Source organism: Juglans regia, chromosome 10 (assembly GCF_001411555.2).
Source record: "Juglans regia cultivar Chandler chromosome 10, Walnut 2.0, whole genome shotgun sequence".
Taxonomy (NCBI): Eukaryota; Viridiplantae; Streptophyta; class Magnoliopsida; order Fagales; family Juglandaceae; genus Juglans; species Juglans regia.
In genome coordinates this window covers 11373670-11397291 of record NC_049910.1, presented here as the reverse complement: position 1 = coordinate 11397291, position 23622 = coordinate 11373670, and the positions used below count along the sequence as shown (strand labels likewise).

Genomic DNA, 23622 nt, shown 5'->3' with positions numbered 1-23622 from the left:
CTACTTCTTCATCAGGTTCTCTTCATTAGGTTCTCTTTAGTAGGGTGTCCATCTTTGCATGCACGCCAAGCAAATAATTTAATCTTGTTAGACACTGCCATTTTCCATAATGCCTCCCAAAGACCCTTATGATCACTCATATTAGAAGACTATGCATGATTAGGCCTCATTTGATCTGCAATAAAATGTAATAGGTCTTTATCGAAAACCTTCCATCTTGCTCATGTTCCCATATCCATCGATCTGCAACTGCCCCTGGACACAGCACAATTTTAAACAAATATGTGATTACATTTGGATTGAAGAGAGATCTAATCTTGTCCATATCCCACCAACCAGTTAACTCATCAACCAAACTAGCCACTACATCATTTCTGTTTGCCTCAAGAACCTCAAACCCCTCATGCTCTAAAGCCCTCTGCCTTGGAATCCATTTCTCAGTCCACAAATGTGCAGTTTCCCCATTCCCAATCTTCCATCTACAACCCTCTCTCAACCACTTCTTAGTATCCCAAATGCATCTCCACGTATAAGAAGGATTAGGACCCAAGCCTACTTCCAAAAAATCTTTCTTGGGAAAGTATTTTGCTTTAAATAGTTTATGAAGCAAAGAATGTTCATTTTGAAGCAATCTCCAACCTTACTTGGCAAATAAAGCAAGATTAAAAATCTTGAGGTCCTTAAAACCCAAACCCCGTTTTGATTTCCTCTTACACATCCGACCCCAACTCAACTAATGAATCCTTCTTTCATCTTCTTTTTTACTCCACCAGAATTTAGCCATAAGCCCCTCCAACTCAGTGCTCAATCCACTAGGTAGGAGGAAACAACTCATACTATAAGTTGGAATAGAAAGTGTAATAGCTTTTAAAAGAACTTTCTTACCCCCTTAAGAAAGTAATTTCTCTTTCCAACTTTGAAACTTTTGCCAAACCCTCTATTTAACAGATTGAAAAACTATATTATTTGACCTACCCAACAAAGGAGGTAGTCCAAGATACTTCTCATATTGTAGAATCTTCCCCATTTCCCCATAAGAGACCAAAATGATCCATCAAACCAAATACATGCACAAGCAACTCACGCATAAGACTAGTAGGCTCACAAAATCTACTCTCTTTAAACAAACACCAATCTAATCTATAGAACTGACCAAACGATGCTTTCTCACGTACTCCATACACACTAGCCAAACCATCATCATTAACATACAATTTCTTATCATATTCAAGTCTCAATAACTTTGCATCTAAAATGATGACAAGGACATACCTTCTTGCTAAAGCATCAACACAAAATTTTCCTTACCTTGTGTGTACTTGATTACATGAGGAAATATCTAAATGAATTGCACCCACTTGACATGCATTCTATTCAACTTACATTGTCTCTTCAAGTACGTCAATGACTCATGTTCTTTAAATAAAGGTCGGGTAAGGATTGTCGCACCTGTCACAAAATCAATGTAATGCTCTATCTATCTAATATGTGGCAATCCACTAAACACACCACTAAAAATCATGACCTCATATCCCTGCAACAACAAAAAAATAACACTAGGCAAATATTCATTAAATTCGTTTGTATAAAAGCTTGTTTTAGCATAAAAACTCACTTTTTTTTTTTTTGTTTCTCTCTACAATCTCTATTTCTTTTTCCTCTCGTGACTCCACTCTTTTTTTTTTTACTCTCAGTCACCTCTCTATTTTTTTCACTCTCTCTTTCTCTTGATGTTTCGGCCTCATTCTCTTTTTTCCTTTCACTATCTTTTTCATTTTCACTCACTTTTTTTCTTTCATTATCCTATTTTTTTGAAATTTCGGCCTCACAATTTTTTTTAAAAACTCATTCCCATTTTTTCTTGAGGTTTCAACCTCACCCTCATCTTCTCTCTCTCTCTCTCTCTCTCTCTCTCTCTCTCACACACACACACACACACACACACATTTTCGGCCTCACTATTTCATTTTTCCTCAATCTCACATTCACTCTTACTTTTTAACTCAATCTCACTTTTACTTTTACTTTTTAGCTCAATCTCTTTTTCACTTTTGGTCGCTCTCACTTTCACTTTTTCTTTTTTGAGCAACCTCACTTTTTAGTTTCAGTTGGTCCTCATGGACTTGTGTTGAAGTTAAAGAAGCAAGTTTAATTATTTTTCCATCATTTTCAAAATTGTACATATTTTTTAACACATCATGGATCACTTTCCTATCATACTGTCACTGCTTCCCTAACAAAATATGGCATGCATGCATAGGCACTACATCACAAAACATCATATCCTGATATTTCTCAATTGAAAAAAAAAAACTAACACTTGCTTATTTACCCTAACCTCCTCACAATCACTCAACCACTGCAACTTGTATGGTTTATGGTGTTTCAAGGTAGGTAAATTTAATTTTTCAACTAAAGTAGTGCTAGCCAAATTAATACAACTTCTCTCATCAATGATTATACTACATACCTTATTGTTGATGTGGCATCTAGTAAGAAAAATATTCTCACTCTACTGCTCTGTATCATCCATCTTAATTTATGTATTCAGAGCAATGTTTTCAATCAGGTCTGATTCTATCTTTTAATTCTTGCATCTTTAAATTAAGTCTAGGGTTTCATTGTTCTAGAGTTGCAAAAAAAAACAAAACAAAAAGTAGGCTATCGAAATTCTTAGGGTTTTTGAGGCCCCTCGACAAATCTGAATACTATAAATTTGCTTCCTTAATCCTGCTTCCTTCAACAAAGCTATCAAATCTCGGTACATAGGAGAAAGAGATAAGGGGACAATGGGTCCCCTTGTCTCAAACCCCTAGTTGGTTTAATAGATCATTTAGCCTCCCCATTAATCAAAATTAAAAAGGAAACTGGAGATACATAGAACATAATCAACTCAATGAAAGTCATGTTAAAGCCTATTATTGTCATAACAGTCCGTATGAAATACCACTCAAGTCAGTCGTACGCCTTACTCATATCTAATTTTATAGACATATATCATTTCTTCCCCTTGTTTTTGTGCTTTAGATAATGTACTAACTCGTAGGCAATAAGCACATTATCAGTAATCAAACAGCTCAGGACAAAAGCACTTTGACTTTCCTCAATAACAAAAGGTAACACAGATTTCAGCCTATTAGACACAACATTTGCAATCAACTTATATGCCACATTACATAAGCTAATGTGCCTATAATCAGCAACTATTTCTGAGGTCTTCTTCTTAGGAATAAGAATGATATTAGTATGATTAAGAGTATAAGGGAATGCACCTGAATTAAAAGCAGACAACACAACTTCAGTGACAGAGTTGCCAACCACATTCCAATATTTTTGGTCGAACATAGATGACATTCCATCTAGTCCAGGGGCTTTACCAAGATGCATTTGTGCCAAAGTTGCAGCAACCTTAGCCTCAATATAAGGTTTAGCAAGGTCTTCATTCTTAGATGGTGTCACTTTATTAGCAAGAGGACACAGAAAATCAGTAGACCCAATCGGATTTGAACTGGTAAAAAGTTCTTCAAAGTAATCCAAAATGACCTTGTTCCTCTGCTCACCAAACTGCCAGACCCCACTAACATCTTTTATTTTCACCAAATTATTCTTTTTCCGCCTTTGAGATGCCTTCATATGGAAATATCTGGAATTTTGATCACCTTCCTTTAACCAGAGTACTTTAGATCTCTACTTCCACCTCAATTCATCCCTTTCCAACCATTTTTTATCGTCATCTTGGGCCTTATTAAGATCCTCCAGATTATCTCCCATAGAACCAAGATCATGTACCCTTTCCATATGCTTCCGGGCCAATAATAGATTCTCCTGCACCTTCCTAAAGCAGTTTCTGTTCCATATGTGTGTAATTAGTTCCCACTTTCCTTTATCATATCCATTACATCCCCCATGCTATGACCTTCACCAACCCTCCTCCACACTCTTCTAATAATGTCCTCACAGGTCTTCTTGCCTACAATCATGGCTTCAAATTTAAACTTTTTTTTTTTTTTTTTTTGTGAAACTCCCTAGCCCCTCATCATTAACCCATATTGGGACATGATCTGAGTATGCAACTAAACCATTGGTAACGACAGGAAAAGGAAATCTATTCAACCAGTGCAAATTCACCAAAGCTCTATCCAATCTCTCATAAAAACAATTAGAACCCCCTACGGTTACTCCAAGTAAACTTATGGCCTCTAAACCCCAAATCTTTCAAAGTACAATCATCCACCATATCCCAAAATGCTGAAATTTGCCAGTCAAGCCTTGGATTTCCACCCCATTTCTAATGATGGTGCAATAACTCATTAAAATCACCCAAAACAAGCCACAATTCATCATGATTCCTACAAAGGGTTCTCAATAATTTCCAGCTTTTGAATCTTTCATTAACCACTGGGCGCCCATAAATCCCAATAAGAAACCATAACCCCCTCTCAGGGTCATCCTCAATAGCAGTATCAATATGATAGTGAGAATAACTCAAAACAGATAAACAAACCTCATTTCCCCAAAGAAGAGCAATTCCCCCCTTCCAACCAATACAATCAACAACCAAACAACTTGAAAAACCCAAACAAAATTTACATACCTCAAATTCACGAGCAGTTAATCTTGTTTCTTGTAAAAATAAGATCTCGAGAGCTTCCCTCTTCACTAAATTGCAGAGGGCCCGAATGCCCCGTGGGTTCCCAAGCCCACAAGTATTCCAACTTAGGGTCTTCATTGATCCCGGAGGGCTGTTCAACAGCCTCCGCCAATCGCATAGCTTCAGGTTCATGGCTAACAACCACAACCCCTCTCTTCGATTGTCTTACTGCAACATCCTCTCTCTCGAAAGTCCCCTTCCATTTTTTGCTTCTAGAACGATGGAGTCGTTGAGAAGAACTAGATTGAGCAATTGACATTTCATGCAAAAACGACAACCTCCTCCACTTACAGCCATTAGACCCATCGGGTTGAATCTTCAATACATAGCCCATACTAACTTCATGGCCTGCAGCCGTAGTACACGAAACAAGCCCACTTGATAACATTCTCCTTAGGCCCACTAGATGTCCTTGGTCCAATCACATGAAACTCATCAGAAAGTCTCTGTGTCCTTTCTTCATTTCCCACCTGTTCAGTTTCTTTTTGACCAAGTTGAATAACCTTTGCAATTGTCCCAGAAGTTTCGAAACCCTATTGTAACTGTTGCCCAGAAAGATCTGAAACATGTCCTTCACGTTGCCCCCCCAACTCCTTTGCACTTAAAACTACCTCCGCCCTATTTCACCATGTCCATAGCCATAGTTTCAACTGATACTTTAGAATACCCAACTTTAACTACTTTGTCATTATCTGCCAAAAAACCACCGCCTGCCTCCATAGCTGTTCCTGTTTGAGTCACTGAAGACGATTTTTGCGGTGGTCTGTGAGGCTCACGATTTTCCCAAGACCTCCCAGTTTTGAGTCTGTCACCAAAACTTGTTGCCCATAGCCAATCACCAGACGACAATGCCCTCCTTCCTCCTCCACCTCCCGTGAACCACACTCCTTCTCACTATGCCCTAAGAGCCCACACCGATAACATAAATTGGGCAAACGTTCATAAGAAAATTGAATCCAGATGGGATCACCCTCCCCGATTGAGAGTTTTGTACCCCTCATAAAAGGCTAAGTAACATCAAGTGTGACCCTAACTCGCAAATAATCTCCCCAAGCCACCTCATCCTTCTCCACATCTACTTCCTCTACCTGTCCAATTTTTCCACCAACCAGATTACCAATGTACTCGTTTCTAGCCCATAGAGAAAGATCATGAAGGCGAATCCAAAATTGAGCCTCAGAAATTTTAATTTGATTAACTTGCAGACTTCCATCAACTTCTGTCATCAACACCAAGTGTTTATCAATAGACCAAGGCCTTGCTCAAATCACCCTTTCCTTATCACGAGAATCTTCAAACTCGGTTAAGAATAGAGTGGAATTGAGATCTCAAAACAGAACACCATGAACTAAGCTTCATGCCTTCTTCATCGTGATCTTAAAAAGCTCACAGTTATAATGTTTGTCAATAAGAAGGGACATAATCAAACACTTGCCGCCACTCCACAGCATATCATCCAATTTATGCAACTCGACCACCACTTTATCATTCTCCTGATCCGTTAAAGACAATCGCTTGTATAAATCATGTAAATTAGCAGCCATCCTAACAATGAAGTGAAACAGAGATTTCCACTTCAAGAACCCACATGAAAACTGCACCAGACAGTAGACACCCCTCCACTCGTTGCCAGAGAGAGGAAAAAACCAAAACGCCTTGACACATGAAGCTTTTGTGATATTTTAGCTTTGGAAATTGAATAGTACCATATTATGATAAAATATATTCATAATATTCTAGCATATGTATGATTATATGACTTATTTTCTACCATATTCAGTTTATTGTATAAATCAATTAGTATATATAATTTATTGTAATTTCCTTCTTTCTCAGGTTTCATGCATGCATCTAATAGGGTCTTTCAAAGTACAGTTTAATATACAAAAATACAAGTTGTACGTTCTCTCTCAATTTCGTTTCAACTTGTCATTCTTCATGACTACCTATTCAAAGTAAAGGAAAAGGAAAACTCTCCAAAATGTTGAATCCGGTCATGTGTGCCATATTAAAAGGCCTGTCTCACATTTCTAGTTAATTTGTACCTTAATTAACTATAGGTAAGTGTCTTAAATTGTTTTACATTCTTCACAACAATAATTGAAAAAGAAACAAATTTTCTTTCAAAAGGGTATAGTTAAATCTTGTTTTATATACTAAACTAGCATTCTCCATCAACTCTTGAATTATTTTATCAATAAATTAAAAGATAATTCAAAAATAACATAAAGTGAGATGAAATCAAGAATTAAGATATAACTGTGTAGTATATATATATATATAGTATTATTTCTGGTGTAATTATGTTAATAATTAGAACGGTTAGCGCCATTGTATGATCTTTTTACCTTTTTCTCGGAAAAGAAACCTTGTAAGTATTAATATGCGCAAATATATCTGAAACCGGGCTTGACGGAGGATGATCTATGATGGATAGAATCATAACTAAAAGGTGTTAATTATTAAGCAAATGAGATCAAAACCAAGCTACTTTCCGTATTACTGAAGTACTATTTAATTCACTTGCATCACACACACACACACACATATATATATATAGTTCTTGATCGTTTGAAGCAAGACTCCTCGTGTAACATGTTTTCTCCTTTCTTGAAAAAAAAGATGTACCAAGCGTGCTAGTAATGCCAATGTACTATGGAGTATACTACAAGGAAGTTAGCTTTTTTAAAGTCTGAATAATAAAGTTTGGAGCGAGAGACATATATATAGAAACATAAAGTAAAGTGAGTCTTACAACACTTGCCTCGTAAATTTATTAGGACATTTTTAAAGCTCAGGTGACCCCGTTACAAGACCGCTAATATTTTCATAACACTATTATGATATCCCATATAATAAGAATAAAGATAGATGGTGTATAGGATCTCATATTGTTTAAGAATGATAAGTTATTGCTCTTTATAAAGTTTGAATGAGACTCTAATCATATCATTGACTAGTCCTTTTAAAATATAGATAATGTAGTTTGGACCTTCCATTTTTGGAACGTTACAATTACTGAAGTTGTTTTGGCGCATACATGATTACAATCTAGATCTTGCGATGGCCGGAATAGAGCATGTCATATCCATGGAGGAGTCACTCTCCAGGAAGGTTAGTTTTGTCAGAGAAGAAGCTGGTGAAACAAGCAGACGGAGGCAGAGCATTGGAATCGAAGAGGAAGCTGGGTGTGAAGTCAGTCTTAAATAATTGGGAGTGGATTAGATTTAGTAGTATGCGTTTAATAATAACTTATAAATGTGATGAAGTGTGTGAGATATTATGAAAGCTGGGTGCCACAGTGCCGGCTTTTACAGGCCGGAATATTGTAAATAAAGTTGAAAATATGGTAAATGTTTTAATCAGAGTCCAGACGCCTCTCTCTCTCTCTCTCTCCCCACAGTCTACCAATATTGCTATATTAGTTCTTTTTCTTGTAAGCCAATGAAGAATGCCTACGTACCAATATTGTCAAGCCATGAAATACAGTTGCTTCAGTGATGTGTGTGTATAATATGATTCCAAGCTTTAATTTCGAGTATATTAAAGCAACATTTCTATATTTAATTGTCAAACTCAAGTTTTCCAAAAGTAGTGCTGTATATTCCAAACTTGTTGTGTTTCTCAAGTCATGAAAAATATTCCGAGCTTTATTAATAAGCTAACATTCCCAAATTTCTCGAACTAAGGTTTCCAAAAGTAGTACTACTAAGAACTATAGAACAGCAATTAATATTAATTACCAGATTGAAGTACTACTGCGTTGCTACTTGCAATGGCCGAATCGAAGAGAGGTGTGATCAGAATAGACGACATTGGTGAAACAAGCCAAGGCCGCGACCAACTTGTCATTTCCGTTAAGGAGGCACAGACGCAGAGCGGTTTAGTCCAATCCAGTGTCAGAGAGGAAAGGTTTGAATTGTTTGAGAAGGAGGAGATCAGTGAAGTCCGAACAAAATCCAAAACATCAAAAATACAGAAGGTTATATTCTTACTCCGAGATCACAAACATTTCGTCAAGTACTATGAGCCAAGAGTGGTATCATTGGGTCCTATCCATCATGGAAAGGAAAAGTATCAGCTTGCAGAGACGTTCAAGCTTATACTGGCAAAAGGATTTGTCAAAAGTAGCGGCAAGACTATTAAAGAAATATGCAATAAGATTGAGAAGATTATTAAGGAGCTCAGGGAGTGCTTCGAGGAGGAGGTGACGAAGACGTATAATGATGTTGATCTCGCCTGGATATTGGTCGTCGACGGCTGCGCAATCTTGCAATACATATACCTTGCTGTTGAAGGCAAGCTCAAAGAGTTGAATATAAAACAAGACAGTGTAGCCTTCTGTCAACAGGATTTGTTCTTGCTGGAGAACCAAGTTCCCTATCGTCTCCTCGAGAAGTTAATGAGCCTGAGCCAGATGAAAGAAAAGTTAGAGAAATCGATTGATAAATTCATTAGAATTAACCAGAATATGGTACAAATGAATCAGCAATCGATCAAAGAACAAGCTGGAAAATCAGGAGAAGGTAAAATGCCAAGCCAAGAACAAGATGGAAAATCAGGAGAAGGTAAAAAGCCAATCCAAGAACAAGATGGAAAATCAGGAGAAGTTAAAAAACCAAGCCAAGAACAAGATGGAAAATCAGGAGAAGGTAAAAAGCCAACCCATCTTCTCGACCTTCTGAGGACAAGTCTCTTGGGCCCGGCAAGAAAACCAAAGACAGAAAAGCAGCCCTCACGGACGCAGCAAAAGAACAACCCAGATTGGCAATCGTATGATTCTCAATCGTATCGCAACATGCAGGAGCTTATAGCAGCAGGAATCCATGTGAAGCGAAGTGAAGGTAATTCCTTGAAAGACATATCTTTTAGTAGAAAATTCAACTTCTTCCCGGGATTCCTCTCGCTTCCTCCACTAATAGTGGATGACTCGACGGGGCCTAAGTTCTTGAACTTAATAGCCTACGAAATGTGTCTGGACTTCCAAAATGACTTCGGCATCACCTCGTACATATCCTTCCTCGATTTACTCATCGATGAAGCCAACGACGTCAAGGTACTAAGGAAAGCACGCGTACTCTTCAACCACCTCGGCAGCGACGAAGAAGTGGCAAAGCTCTTCAATGAGATTGGCACCGACTTAGTGCCTAACATGGGCGAGTATAAGAATGTCAAGTGGCAGATTCAGGAGTACTACGACAACCGTTGTTTGAAATGGATAGGTGAATTCTTTCACAATCATTTCAGCAGCCCCTGGACGGTGCTTGCTTTTCTTGGCGCATTATTCGCGCTTGCTCTGAGTGCCACTCAGACTTGGTACGCAGTGGACTCTCCCCCCGGGCCCTGCGATAAGTTCTGCGAGAAATTCGATCAAAACTTACGAAAGGGATGATCGAAGCTGGTACTCATAATAATTAATTTGTTCTTGGTTTTCTTTTGCATGCATCTATGATCATCTTATCTAAAGGAAATGGCTTCTTTGCCTCGATAGGGCGGTTGTTAAGAGTTCTGCATTTGTCATGATTTCGCATATGGTCATTCCTCCTAAGACCATGTTAATTAGTGTATTGATTTGTTTGTTTTGGTTGTGCAACGTCGTGTTTGAGATGAAATAAAATATGATTCAGATATGTATATCTTGTACCGAGTAGGTGCGTGCTCGGTATTCATCTTTCTCATCTCCTATATTATATATATTTTCTTATGAACATAACATCTTTATTTCTTTTTCAATTTTCAGGATAAAGGAAGTCTTACTAAGAATATTTGTATAATGGAATCATATATATACAGCAAATTACAATATTGCTAGATTTTTAAATTACAATATTGCTATATATATGTGTGCGCAAATTCATGAAATATATATAGTTTGTTGCATCGGGAAACTGTGCGCATTTGATTTCAGGAATTAATTTCCAATAAAAGCAACTGTGAGGGAAAAAATTACCAATAGCTCATAAAATTAGGTCCAACCCACCAAGCCATTATTAAAGATAAAAAGGGAGATCAGGAAGAGATAAGAAGGGACATAAGTGAGACATTGCAGATGTCAGGGAGAATAGAGAGACAAGAGAGATATTAAGGTTGTAAAGTGGCAGATGGTCAGAAGAAGAAAGAAGAGTGTTCATGCAAGGGAGATCTGCCAACTCATGGCAGACTGGCATGTACAATAGGAGGTTAGACAAGCCTATAAAAAGAGAGACTCAGACAACATAGAAAGAGAGATTTTTAGTGATTAGAGACTGATAAAATAGGGAGATCGGGACGATGAACATGCGAATCAATAGGGAATCAATGGAAATATATTGAGGAAGAGCTACAACCTTCTCTGTACAGTGAGACATGAAGATCCATAAGTGATTGTAAACAGATATATATTATATTGGAGACTTCCCTCCACAAACATCGTGAACGTAGGCATATTGTCGAACCATGTAAATCTTGTGTCATGTCTCTTTACTTTTCTTGCACTTATTTTCCATCCACCGTCATAGACGTACGAACTATCACCGTACAGCCGCACCGGAACACTACCGGAGGCTCCAAATAACTCACATCATATAACAGGAGTGTGAAGTTACTCATACTCGCGAAACACGACATTAACAAGCAACATTCCTAAATTCTTCGAATGGACTAAAGTAATTTTTAAGTATATACCGCCAATTCAAAACTAGGACAACAATATTACCAGATTTAACCATGTTGTTGTGGGCAACTATATGGCCAGAACGAAATAGTATATTCATGTTGCTTCCAACGATATTAGCTATATCTATATAGGACTTTATTTTTATTTTTGTATTTTATATTTGAGGCTTTTATAACTGAAAAAATAGAAAATATGGAAGGCCGCATGACTAGTGTCAAGAAACAAATGTTAGCTAGAATAATTTCTGTATATTTTCTCATTGATCTCATACACACACACACACACATATATATATATATAAACATGATTAAATGATTTATATATACATGGAAAGAAAGATAATCTAGGTATACAAAAAATATATATGTAACTGTCAAATGGCTAATTTGGTGGGATTGTTGAAATTGTGGGATCTTGGTATTGTAATACTCCCCTCAAGTTGGCGCATAGAGATCCGTAATGCCTAGCTTGCAAGACAAATGATGAAAGAGATGATGACCCAGGACTTTGGTGAAGATATCTGCGATCTGCTCGGAAGAGGGAAGGTGAGAGGTGGCGAAGAGACCAGAACGGAGTTTATTACGGCTAATGTGGCAGTCGATCTCAATATGTTTGGTGCGCTCATGGAAAACAAGATTGTGAGCAATGTAGAAGGCAGATTGATTGTCACAATAGAGGGTCATGGGAGCTTTGTGTGGGATGCTGAGGTCGTGAAGAAGTTGTTGTAACCATACTAGTTCACAGGTGGTAACAGCCATGGCTCGGTATTAGGCATCTGTAGACGATCGGGCGACTATAGTCTATTTCTTAATGCGCTACAAAATAGGACTAGATTCAAGAGTAATGAAGAAACCGGTGGTAGAGCGTCGATTAGTGGGGTAACTGGCCTAATCAGAGTCTATGTAAGCACTAACATGAAGATCATTGGAAGAGGAAAAGAAGATGCCTTGGCCTGGAGTGCCTTTAATGTAGCGATGAACACGAGTGGCAGCTGTCATGTGAGGAATCCGAGGAGTATACATGAACTGGCTGAGAATATTCACCGCAAAGACTATATCAAGTTTGGTTATGGTGAGATAAATGAGACGTCCAACTAACTATCGGTAAGGAGAAGGATCAAGAAGTAGATCACCATCAGTGTCGTTGAGCTTCAGGTTCTATTCCATGGGAAATGGAGCAGGACGAGAGCCAAGTTGACCACTATCGGCAAGAATGTCCAATGCATATTTTTGCTAATTAAGAAAAATGCCTGAAGGGGATTGAGCAACTTCAAGTCCAAGGAAATATTTGAGAGGTCCAAGATCCTTGATTTTGAAGTGAGTGGAACTAACAGTCTTGAAGAAAGTGACCTGAGAGAGATCATTGCCGACAGCCAAGATGTCATCAACACACACTAGAACAATCGTGAGACTGGTAGCAGTTATCAAAGTAAATAGAGAGTGATCGGCCTAAGATTGAACAAAACATACAGTAAGAAGAACAGATGTTAGTTTAAAAAACCAAATCCGGGATGCTTGCTTGAGGCCATAGAGTAATTTTAGGAGGCGGCAGACGTGTGTCTCCCCTTAATACAATAGTCGAGTGGTGCGATCATGTATACTTCCTCATTAAGTTCATCATGCAAGAAAGCATTGTGGATATCCATTTGGTGAATGATCCAATTTTTTGTGGCAGCAACGGATAGAACAAAGCGAACTGTGGTCATCTTGGCTACTAGAGCAAAAGTTTCATGATAGTCTATTCCTTCCACTTGAGTGTAGCCTTTGGCTATGAGCCGGGCATTGTAGCGCTCAATAATGCCGTCTGCTCGGAGTTTGGTCTTGAAAACCCATTTGCAACTGATGGGTTTCTTACCAGGAGGAAGATGTTCAAGTGTCCAAGTAGAGTTTTCTTCAAGGGCACGGAGTTTAGAAGCCATAGCTTCACTCCAGTGGGAGTGACGGGTGGCTTCTGAGTAGCAGGTAGGTTCAACAGATGTAGTAAGAGTAGTTAAGAATGAATAATGAGCAGGTGAAAAATGAGAGTATGAAAGAGAAGCAGATAAGGGATGAGAAGTACTTGAGGATTGTGCGACAATCGAAGAAGCAATGGACTCGGTGGGTATGGTAGGACAAACATAATCAAAAAGGTATGTTGGACGAGTAATGTTGCGGTGGGGATGAGAAGAAATAATGGTAGTGGGTGCAGAGTCTGTAGGTATGGCCGGTGATGGAGTAGAAGGAGGAATAGGTTCTGGAACAGGTAAAGGGAGAATTGTGGGACTAGTGGGATGTGGAGTGACAGTATGTTGGAAATGGAATTGGTCTTCATGAAAGGTGACATCACGTAAATAAAAAATGGTATCAGTGTCAAGGTTATATAACTTAGCTTTACGGTTGCTAGGATAACCGAGGAAGATACAACAAGATGCTCTGGGTGAAAATTTATCTCTATGAGCAGTAAGAGCCTGAGCATAACAAAAACAACCAAACACACGTAGATGAGTATAGGTAGGTGGAGTGTTAAGAAGAAGTTGAAAAAGAGTTTGATTTTAGAGAGAGCGACTAGGAGTCCTATTGATGAGATATGTAGCAGTAAGAACACATTCGCTCCAAAATTTAAGAGGTAAATGTGCCTGAAAATGAAGGCTCCGAGCAAAGTTCATGAGGTTCCGATGTTTATGTTCTACAACACCATTTTATCAAGAAGTTTAAACACAAGTACGTTCATTAATGATGCCTTGATCATGAAAGAATGTTTGGAGATTATGGGAAAGAAATTCTTGGCCATTATCAGTTCGGACAATCTTAACTGTGGACTTGAATTGATTTTTAACAAGAGCGAAGAAATGCATTAAATGACTAAAAGTTTTTGATTTAAAACGCATTAAATAAATCCATGTGGTGTGTAAAAAATATCAACAATAGTAAAAAAATAATGTGCGCCACAAATAAAAGCGGTATAATAATCACCCCAAATATCACAAAATAGTCGATTAAAAGGAATTGTACTTTTATTCGCATGAATTTGAAAAGGTAAGTGGGTGTGCTTGGAACGAGCACAAGTATCACAATGAGAAAGAGTATATAGACTATAAAAAATATTATGAATAGTAAAGCTAGAAGGATGATCTAAACGTTGATGTCATAATGTCTTATTGTCAATATTGTGAACTGAGAAAGCAGAGGACTTTTGGGGCCAAAGACATTGAGCCCATTGCAAGCTTCACCTGCTCCAATCAGCCTCTTCAACTGAGGTCTTGGAAATAACAAGTAGAAGATGAGAAAATTGCTACGCATGATAAATGAGTAGTGAGTTGAGGGACAGATAGGAGATTAAAACAAAAGGCAAGGACATAAAGGACATTATGGAGGGTTAGCGTTTCTAATAAAGGAACCGAGCCTATGCCTTCAACGGGAATGGATTCTCTTGTGGGAAGTCCAATTGACCGAGCCATGGGTGGTTGTCGGAGATTCGAAAAAAAGATTGGCAGTGGTTATATGATCCCTAGCGCCACTATCGATAATCCAATCTTGTTCTAGGTCGAAAAGGCAGGTTGTCGTGGAGGAGTTACCCACGAAATTGGCAGTTGGAGAAGCAGAACGAAAGAGGTTCATGAGTTGCTGGTAATTTTCCGATGAGAGGCCTGGGACCTGGGTCGAGCTAGATCCGGCGAGGTTGGCAACAATAAGGGTTTTTCCAAGGAGCGACGGCTTTTGGTTGTTGTGTGGCTCACGGCCAGAAGGGTAATCGACGATTAGCCAGCAACGATGACGGAGGTGATCGTCTTTTCCACATTCTGTGCATTTGATTGGTGGTCGATTGGTGTGGGAAGACCAAGTAGCAAGAGCAAGGTTCTCCGATGGCAATCGGGAAACTTGTAGGAGGCGTTGTTGTTCCTCTTGAAAGAGGATGGAGAAGACTTTGTTTAGAGGTGGGAGAGGGTCGATGGCGAGGATTTGGATTTGAAGAGCAGTGAACGAATCGTTGAGTCCCAGTAGAAACTGGAAGACATGTTCATCCTCAGCTCTCTTCTCCAAAGTGCTGGCATTGGTGGGAGGCTGGAGGTTGCCCAGTTCATCCCAAAGTTATTTGATGCTATTGTAATAGTTAGGGATGGAGAGTTGGTTTTGGTGGAGGTTGGAAATTTCTCTTTTAAGATGGAAGAGACGAATGTTGTTGCCATGACAAAATTGAGACTCAAGATCAAGCCAAACATCTCAAGGGTCATCGTGATAGTCCAAAGAATTTCTGTATATATAAATGGTAGAATAATTTCCGTATATTTTCTAATTGATCTCATACACACATATATATAAACATGATTAAATGATTTATACATGGAAAGAAAGATAATTTAGCTACACAAAAAATATGTACCTATCAAATGAATAATTTAGCGGGATTACTGAAATTGTGAGATCTTGGTACAGTAATAACTAGTTTTTTAGGGATATTATAAATGATGATATTTTTTAATTTTATCAATTTGGTTGGATTTTATGCATTTGCTACCTAAAAATAAACTCACAAATTAACATGGCTTAATATAGTACGTTAGATTATAAATTTACTTTAATTATAAAATAGATCTAATATTGTGTATATATATATATCATATATATGAAATCATTTCAATTTGTGACCTTATATTTGTAAAAAAAATTTGTAATTGTAACACTTCTCTATTTTTCTTACTATTGATTTTATCTTTTGTAGATGTATAATCGATTTGAACATTCTACTTTCTTACTATTTTTCTTTATTTGTGCGCAGTTAATAATTATATTTATTTTTCTTTATTTGTGCGCATGTTAATAATTATATTAATAGTTTGCCATTGCCACATAAGTTATTCGTGATGGGTTTGGCTTCTTTTTTTTTTTTTTTTGTTAACCAAACACGCCCTACTTATTCTTAAAAGGACTGCATGTACGAAACTTGCACACTTTAAAAATCTCTTAAATAAATACATTTAGGGGAGGTTTGAATACAAAAAGCTTTTAACTCATCTCATCTCAACTAATCATTACAACTTTTCTAAATTCTCATACAAAATACAATAATAAATAATTCAACTTTTTCATATTTCAAAACAATAATAATATTAAAAAATAATATTCTAATAATATTTTATTTAACTTTCATCTAAATTTATCTCATCTCAACTCACTATCCAAACATCGTCTTAATTCATTTTTAACTAAATTTCTCTTCTAATTTTCAGAAGAAATATCCTCATCTATTACACTATAATTCCTATGTACCCTTTCAATATTCTTCAATCTCCACTACTCGATCTGTGTCTTAATTTGTCTCATCGTTGAGCTGGCAGAGCTTGAGCTTCGGCTCAAGTTTCGTGGCGGAGTACTTATAAATTGATCAACAGACATGAGAATCTGAGATGATGAGAAAAGAAAGACGAGCTTTTTGAGTCAGTGATGATCGATCGATGTTACTGATCCACGTCGAATATATGCATGCATATTGAAACCTTTTCGTTGCTGCAAATATTATATTATGAGCTATCTGCACGCAAAGGCATATATATAAATGCTCGATCCTCTCGTATTCTTGTGATCAATTTTGTTCATGCATGCATGAGCTAAGTTAGGTTCGCTCCAAAAAAATCACACTCCGAGATTGACTAATAAGACTATCGATTCGGTCCAGTCCAGACCGATAGTCTTACAGTCCTAATTACCAGCTTCTAGGTAGAAGAATTGTTTTTGTATTTTATTTTGAAGTTTATAAAAATTGTATTGATTTTTGCTTTTGACTAATAATTAAGTAATAATTAAATTAAAAAATTAAAATTTTAAAATTGAATAATATTTTGTACTTGAATAATATTTGATAATAAAATCATAAAAAAAAATTTAAAAATTTCTTGAATGCTTATTTTTGCGAAACAACCCTGTGAGTATGGATGGGCAGTGGCTACCCATATTTAGAGCGCTTTCACTAATCTGCTGCTGCAAGAGTTAAAAAAAAATGTGCAATTTGGACTATGAATTTTGTTTACTATATATAAAGTCAAGATGAATTATTCGGCCTGTTTGTTCGATGCAGACGAATAGCTTTGACGAGTTGGATAGGGTCGACGAGGGATGGCCAAAAGCTGTTCATGGATATTAGCCCTAATCATCAAGAGCTAATGTCTTTTAATTGAAATTAAAATGAAACCACTCTTTTGTCTACATAATTGGAAAGAAAAAATCTATTCATCATCTATTTTTTTATCATTTTTTAAGAAATTATCGCACATATTTAAAAAAAAAAAAATTGATATTCTTTTAAGGAAAATACTCTAGCCACAAATTGATATGGCTAGAGTATAAAGTAATCTTACAAACTGATGTGGCTTGATGTGATTTGTCAAATTATAAAATATTTTTATTCTAAAATAGATCTAACGGATCAAATAATATCACGTCAGTTTGTGAGATTATTTTTATATAATTTATTTGTGGATGTAGCCTCTTTTTTTAAATGTATAGACCCAAATGTTACTATGATTAGGTTTTTCAAATAAAAAATTTAGGTCTCGTTTATTTTTATAGTTCAACTCGAACGTGATTCATCTCAACTCGAACGTGATGTACAATGATTGTAACATGCTTTTAGATATGTGTTTAATCATGAGGTCCAACGTTGCTAGCGTTAGAAAAAGAGAATGCATAAAGAAACCCATCAACTTTAATGCTATCGATCAAAATTTTGCAAAGTATATTAATTTAATCATATAAATTTGAAGAATAAATTACAAACAATAATACTATTCTCTATATTAAGTTTTGTAATTCTTCCTTGTCTATTCTCTATAGATATATATATATATATATATATATATATATATAAAAAAAAAAGAGTACTGTTTTCTTGATATTTAGGACAAAAATATCTTATAAGATTAACTTTAGTTGGGACTCATTTGATGCATCAAAATCATGTTTTATGCTTAAACTTAAAAATAAATCTTCACAAAATGATTTCGATCAACTACTCCATCAAGATGTTCAAATTTCACAAAATACTAGAAATAAAGTATATTAATTTAATCATATAAATTTGAAGAATAAATAACAAAGAATAATACTATTCTCTATATTAAGTTTTGTAATTCTTCCTTGTCTATTCTCTATAGATATATATATAAAAAAAAAAGAGTACTGTTTTCTTGATATTTAGGACAAAAATATCTTATAAGATTAACTTTGGTTGGGATTCATTTGATGCATCAAAATCATACTCTATGCTTAAGTTTGAAAATAAATCTTCATAAAATGATTCCGATCAATTACTCTATCAAGATGTTCAGATTTCACAAAATATTAGAAATAGAATATATTAATTTAATCATATAAATTTAAAGAATAAATTGCAAAGAATAATACTATTCTCTATATTAAGTTTTGTAATTCTTCCTTGTCTATTCTCTTAAAAAAAAAAAGAAGAAGAAGAAGAAGTACTGTTTTCTTGATATTTAGGATAAAAATATCTTATAAGATTAACTTTAAGTGGGACTCATTTGATTATTCTTTTGATAATTGTGCACTATCAAAAATGTCAAAGTGTCGTCCACGTAGTACGTAGGCTTTTTTATTACTTTTATTCAACTTTTAAGATTAACATTACGTTTGGATAATGTGGTAATTTTAAATATTTTATAAATAATAATAATAAAATATTAATAGATAGTAATAAATTATAATAAATAATAATAATAATAATAAATAATAAATAATAATAAAATATTCTCTCAACCTATCCCTAAGTGAGAAATTACACCTCTTATCTTAACCTTTACGCCAGCTAATATTCAGCTTTTCTTAGAAATTAACTCTATTTTGACAGTTCGCCTGTTGTTTTAACGTCACACCAGTTAATATTTAAATCAGAAAATAATCAGTAAATTAATTCCATTTGACAATTCCCCTCTTGCTTTAACATCACGCCACTTTACATTCTCCCTCCCTGCATGCTCTCTCAATGTTTTATCTAAAGTTGTGTTTGGATAATCAAGTATTCTCAATTTTTTTAAGTATTTTTATATTTTTAAAAATATTTCACATACCAAACAACTTAAAATATTTTCAATGAAACCCACAAACTCATTTCAATCTCTACTCATAACTATTCACAAATATTCTATAATACTTATTACCATTATATATAAATAAAAAATAAAATCACTATAATATTTATTACTATTAAATATATAAAAAAATCATTATAATATATAAATAAATAAATAAATCACTATAATATATAAATAAAAAATAAAATCACTATAATATATAAATAAAAAATAAAATCATTATAATATATAAATAAAAATAAAACCATTATAATATATAAATAAAAAATAAATCACTATAATATATAAATAAAAAAATAAAATCGCTATAATATATAAATAAAAAATAACATCATTATAATATACAAATCATTATAATATATAAATAAAAAATAAAATCACTATAATATATAAATAAAAAATAAATCACTATAATATATAAATAAAAAATATTTATCACCATTATATATAAATAAAAAATAAAATCGCTATAATATATAAATATATAAAGAAAAAGTTAATCAAGTTCAAATGTAGAATTTGTTACCGCTTGTAGACTATTTATACAGATTATTTTCTTGAAATGATAGATTTCAATTTGCATTGTGAAATATTTTCATTTTAAGAGTGTGAGTCCATTTCCTGTTAGGAGATGAGTCCATCTCCTATTAGGGTCTGAGTCATCTCCTTGACTTTATCTCTTAGATAAAATTGTGGGACTTAAATATCCCTTTCAGTTATTCCGCTAATTTTCTTTATACTGACACATGAGAAATTAAATACTTTGCATTCTATGTACTTACATTTCAATCCGTTGGTTCGTGGGCGCCTTTTTGCTTTTGTTTTTTCCTACCCCGCCAAGGTTCCATGTTTGTTACTGCATGTGGGTGTCTTCACTTCCTTTTGGTTAGGTAACAGTTGGTTGCACCGTAAATGAGGCTCGACTTTTTGGTTGTCTTGGAAATCTTCAAGTCAATCGTGATGGAGGTAACTTGCAGAAAAAAACAATTCTGGTAGCTGTGAAGCCTTAGAAACCTTAGAAGGCCTTGAGAATCTTCAAGTCAATAATCTGTAAAATAAATTTAGAAAATTGGTCACTGATTTCCTGTTTGGTCCCTGGTTTGTTGTTCAGTCCTTGGTTTTCTATTTGTTTCATGCTAAGTGATGAGGGATTCAGCTTGGAGAGATAGGCGAGGATGTATTTGACCACATTAGGTGTGAGTGTGAAGCTCGATTTTGAGTTTATTTATTTGTGTAAATGTTTGCCTGAGAGATTGTTTATTGTTGGTGAAGAGTGGTTTTTGTCACCCTTCGTCGACAATAAACAATCTCTTAGGCAAACATTCCCACAAACAAATAAACTCAAAATCGAGGTTTCATGCTCACACCTAATGTGGTCAAGTATAGCTCCCGCCTATCTCTCCAAGCTAAGTCATCACCGCTTAACACGAAACAAACAGAAAACTAAGAACCGAACAACAAACCAGGGATCGAACGGAAAACCAGTGACCAATTTTCTTCAGGGACTCTCCTGAGACTAAATTTGCCAATTGTATTGAGCGATATGTGAGGGTATGAGACATTGTAAAATCATCACCTGATATAATGGATTTTTCCCCCAACAACTCGTGGACGTAAGCTTTTTTGTCGAACCACATAAATTCATGTGTCTCCTTTTATTTACTTTTATTTGTTTATTTATTATTTATTTCATGAATGAACGCAAAAAGTACCATATCGAAACCTGAATCACCAACGTGAGTTGAGATGACTCTTTCTTCCTTTTTAGTTTGTTGTGCAATTTTTGGCATTAACACCCCCGGTAGCCCAACTCAACGGCAGTAATAGCAGCAACATTAGCAGCAGTGGTGGATGTTGTTCCAAGTGTACTAAAAAATACGAGGAAGGAGGAAGAGAAGAAGATGATGGATGCTTGGACAATTGGGAGGCCATGGCAGATACTTTAGCGACCGAGGACGAAGACAAGCTCCATAACCAAAACCTATGTTCTGAATCACTCCCAAGCGCAAATGTTGTTCCCAATTGGTTTCTCCTCTAGAAGAGATGAGCGTAGTAGGTGGAAGTCCGAAGCCAGAGTGTCCTAGAAGTTTTGCAAACTAGATTCCCTTGATTTTCGACCAAATTATTTTGAGGGCTTTCAAACTTTTCCTTCTTGGTAATTGCAAGCTAGAGATTTGTCTTGCTATGTCTTTTCAAGCAAGGGCTTTTTTTCCAGCTTGGTAATTGTGGCTAGAAATTGGTCTTGCTTGGTATTCTCGATCAAAAACTTATTTTCTTCATGATCAGTATTCGCGAGTACAGAAGTTTCTCAAAAACAGACCATGACTTTATGGCATGGTTGAAAACCAAGAGATTTGATCGGGAGATCTTTGATCGGGCCAAGATAATTCAGTGATGCACGAGCTTGGAATCAGATGATTGGCATAAAGTGCCTAGTATTACCAAACTTACTTGAATGTGGGGTGGAATAAGTGTATGCATAAGTGTATGCATCTGGAATGATATTTGTCACTCAGGAGCTCGAGCTCGAGTGTTTGTAAAGTGCTCGAAAATTGAAATACTTATAAATTGATAGCTTATGCTATCATGACTTGGAAAGAATTGCTCGCCCTCGGAGTAACGAGCGCTTTTGATCAACATGGTGCTCGCCTAAGAGGGCAACGAGTACTTATGATCAATATAGTCCTTGCCCGAACCGAGCACTTGTAGTGGCCCCTAGGATGAACACTTTGTTCTCGCCACCTCATAAGGCGAACACTCTTAGTCCCTGGCCGAACCCTTTATGCGATTTCACGGTGCTCACCTAGGGTCGAGTAGTGTTGCTCTTCAAGGGAGTGAGCCATGTTGCTTGTCTGGTGCTCGCCTCGAGTGTAAGAACTTTTTCTTGTCTTGTGGGAGTTGTTACTGCTCTCCCTGATGTTCGAGTTCTTTTTGCTCACCATAGGGTTCGACCACTCCTTGGTCACCCCTGGGTCCAAGTACTCTTCTTTAGACACACTCGTATGAGAACTCTTTGCTCACCCTGGGATGCAAGCATTCTTTGTTTTCCCTTAGGTCTGAGCACTTGCTTCCCGTGGTGTTTTTAAAACATCACTACTTGTTTTATTTTTCTTCAAATTTTGAATAATCTTTATGAGGGGGAGTCGGGTACACACTCTTGCTAGGGATTATCAAGCAAGACCGATTTTCACAAGAAATTGTTTGGGATAATCGAGTAGAGGAAGAAAAAATTCCTTGCTTGGTATCAACGAATAAGGCCAATGCTCTTGTTCTGGATTACCAAGCGAGTAATGATAAGAAGCATGAAGCTCGCCACTTCGGCAAGCAACATGGGAAAGCAAAGTGCTTGCCCTCAAACTCTAGGGAAGGATAAAGTTCTCGCCTATTGCCTCTAGGCGAGCATGATGGAGTGCAACAAAGCTAGCCCCCAGGTGAGCACCAGGAAAACAAAGTGTTCACCCAATCATGCGAGTACCAAGTCGAGAAGAAGTGCTCGCTCTTAGACGAAAATCAATAAAAGCAAAGTGCTTGCCCACCATGTGAGCACCAAGGAGAGAAAAAAGTGTTTGTCCAAGACGAGAATCGGGAAAAATGAAGTGCTCTCCTACTAGGCAAGCACTGTGGAATGCAAAAGTGATTGTGCTAGGCAAGCAATGTTAAAGAGCATGAAGCTCGCTCCATGTGAGCACAAAAAAAAAAAAAAAGTGTTCACCCACCATGCGATCTCTAAGGAGAGAAAAAGTTCTCACCCCTTGACAAGAACTAGGGAAAGCAAAGTGCTTACCTATCAGGTGAGTACCATGGAGTACAAAAATGCTCGCCTACATGCATCACGAAAGAGAAAGTACTTGCCCTTAGGCCAAAAACGTGAAAGAGCATTAAGCTTACGACTTTGGCGAATATCGTAGAAATGCAAAGTACTCACTCCACCTGGAGAGCAAAAGTTCTTGCCCTTGAGGTGAGGTTGAGCACCTACTAACTATTATAGTATTTTGAATGCTCATCAAAGCATGCACATCAATTTATTTTGCTTAACATTGTTGATTGTGAATTTGACATATTTAGATTAAATTCTTCATTTTTCAATTTAATATTATTACTTTGTAGAGTTGGACTCAATTTTTTTTTTTAAATTTGAAATTATTAATTTGTACGAAAATCAAATCACGCTTAACTAGTATTCATTGATATTAAAATATTTTAAATCGTTTCATATGTCTGTCATTATTGACAAGT

General features: G+C 36.2%; 1 protein-coding gene across 2 annotated transcripts; it reads left to right on the top strand.

Annotated features, from left to right (window-relative positions):
• The first annotated feature begins 8372 nt into the window (after positions 1-8372).
• LOC108990718 (UPF0481 protein At3g47200-like) lies at positions 8373-10252 on the top strand. Of its 2 annotated transcripts, XM_018964769.2 has the most exons (2): positions 8373-9177; positions 9304-10252. In XM_018964769.2, exons 1-2 carry the CDS (start codon positions 8427-8429, stop codon positions 10041-10043), a joined length of 1491 nt encoding a protein of 496 aa, XP_018820314.1. In that variant the 5' UTR covers positions 8373-8426; the 3' UTR covers positions 10044-10252. The 2 variants fall into 2 exon arrangements, with proteins under 2 accessions (XP_018820314.1, XP_018820313.1); XM_018964768.2 differs by having other exon boundaries at positions 8373-10252.
• The last annotated feature ends 13370 nt before the right edge of the window (positions 10253-23622 follow it).

Coding starts and splice junctions, on each gene's coding strand:
- LOC108990718 (XM_018964768.2), top strand. CDS start 8,427: ATGGCCGAATCGAAGAGAGGTGTGATCAGAATAGACGACATTGGTGAA.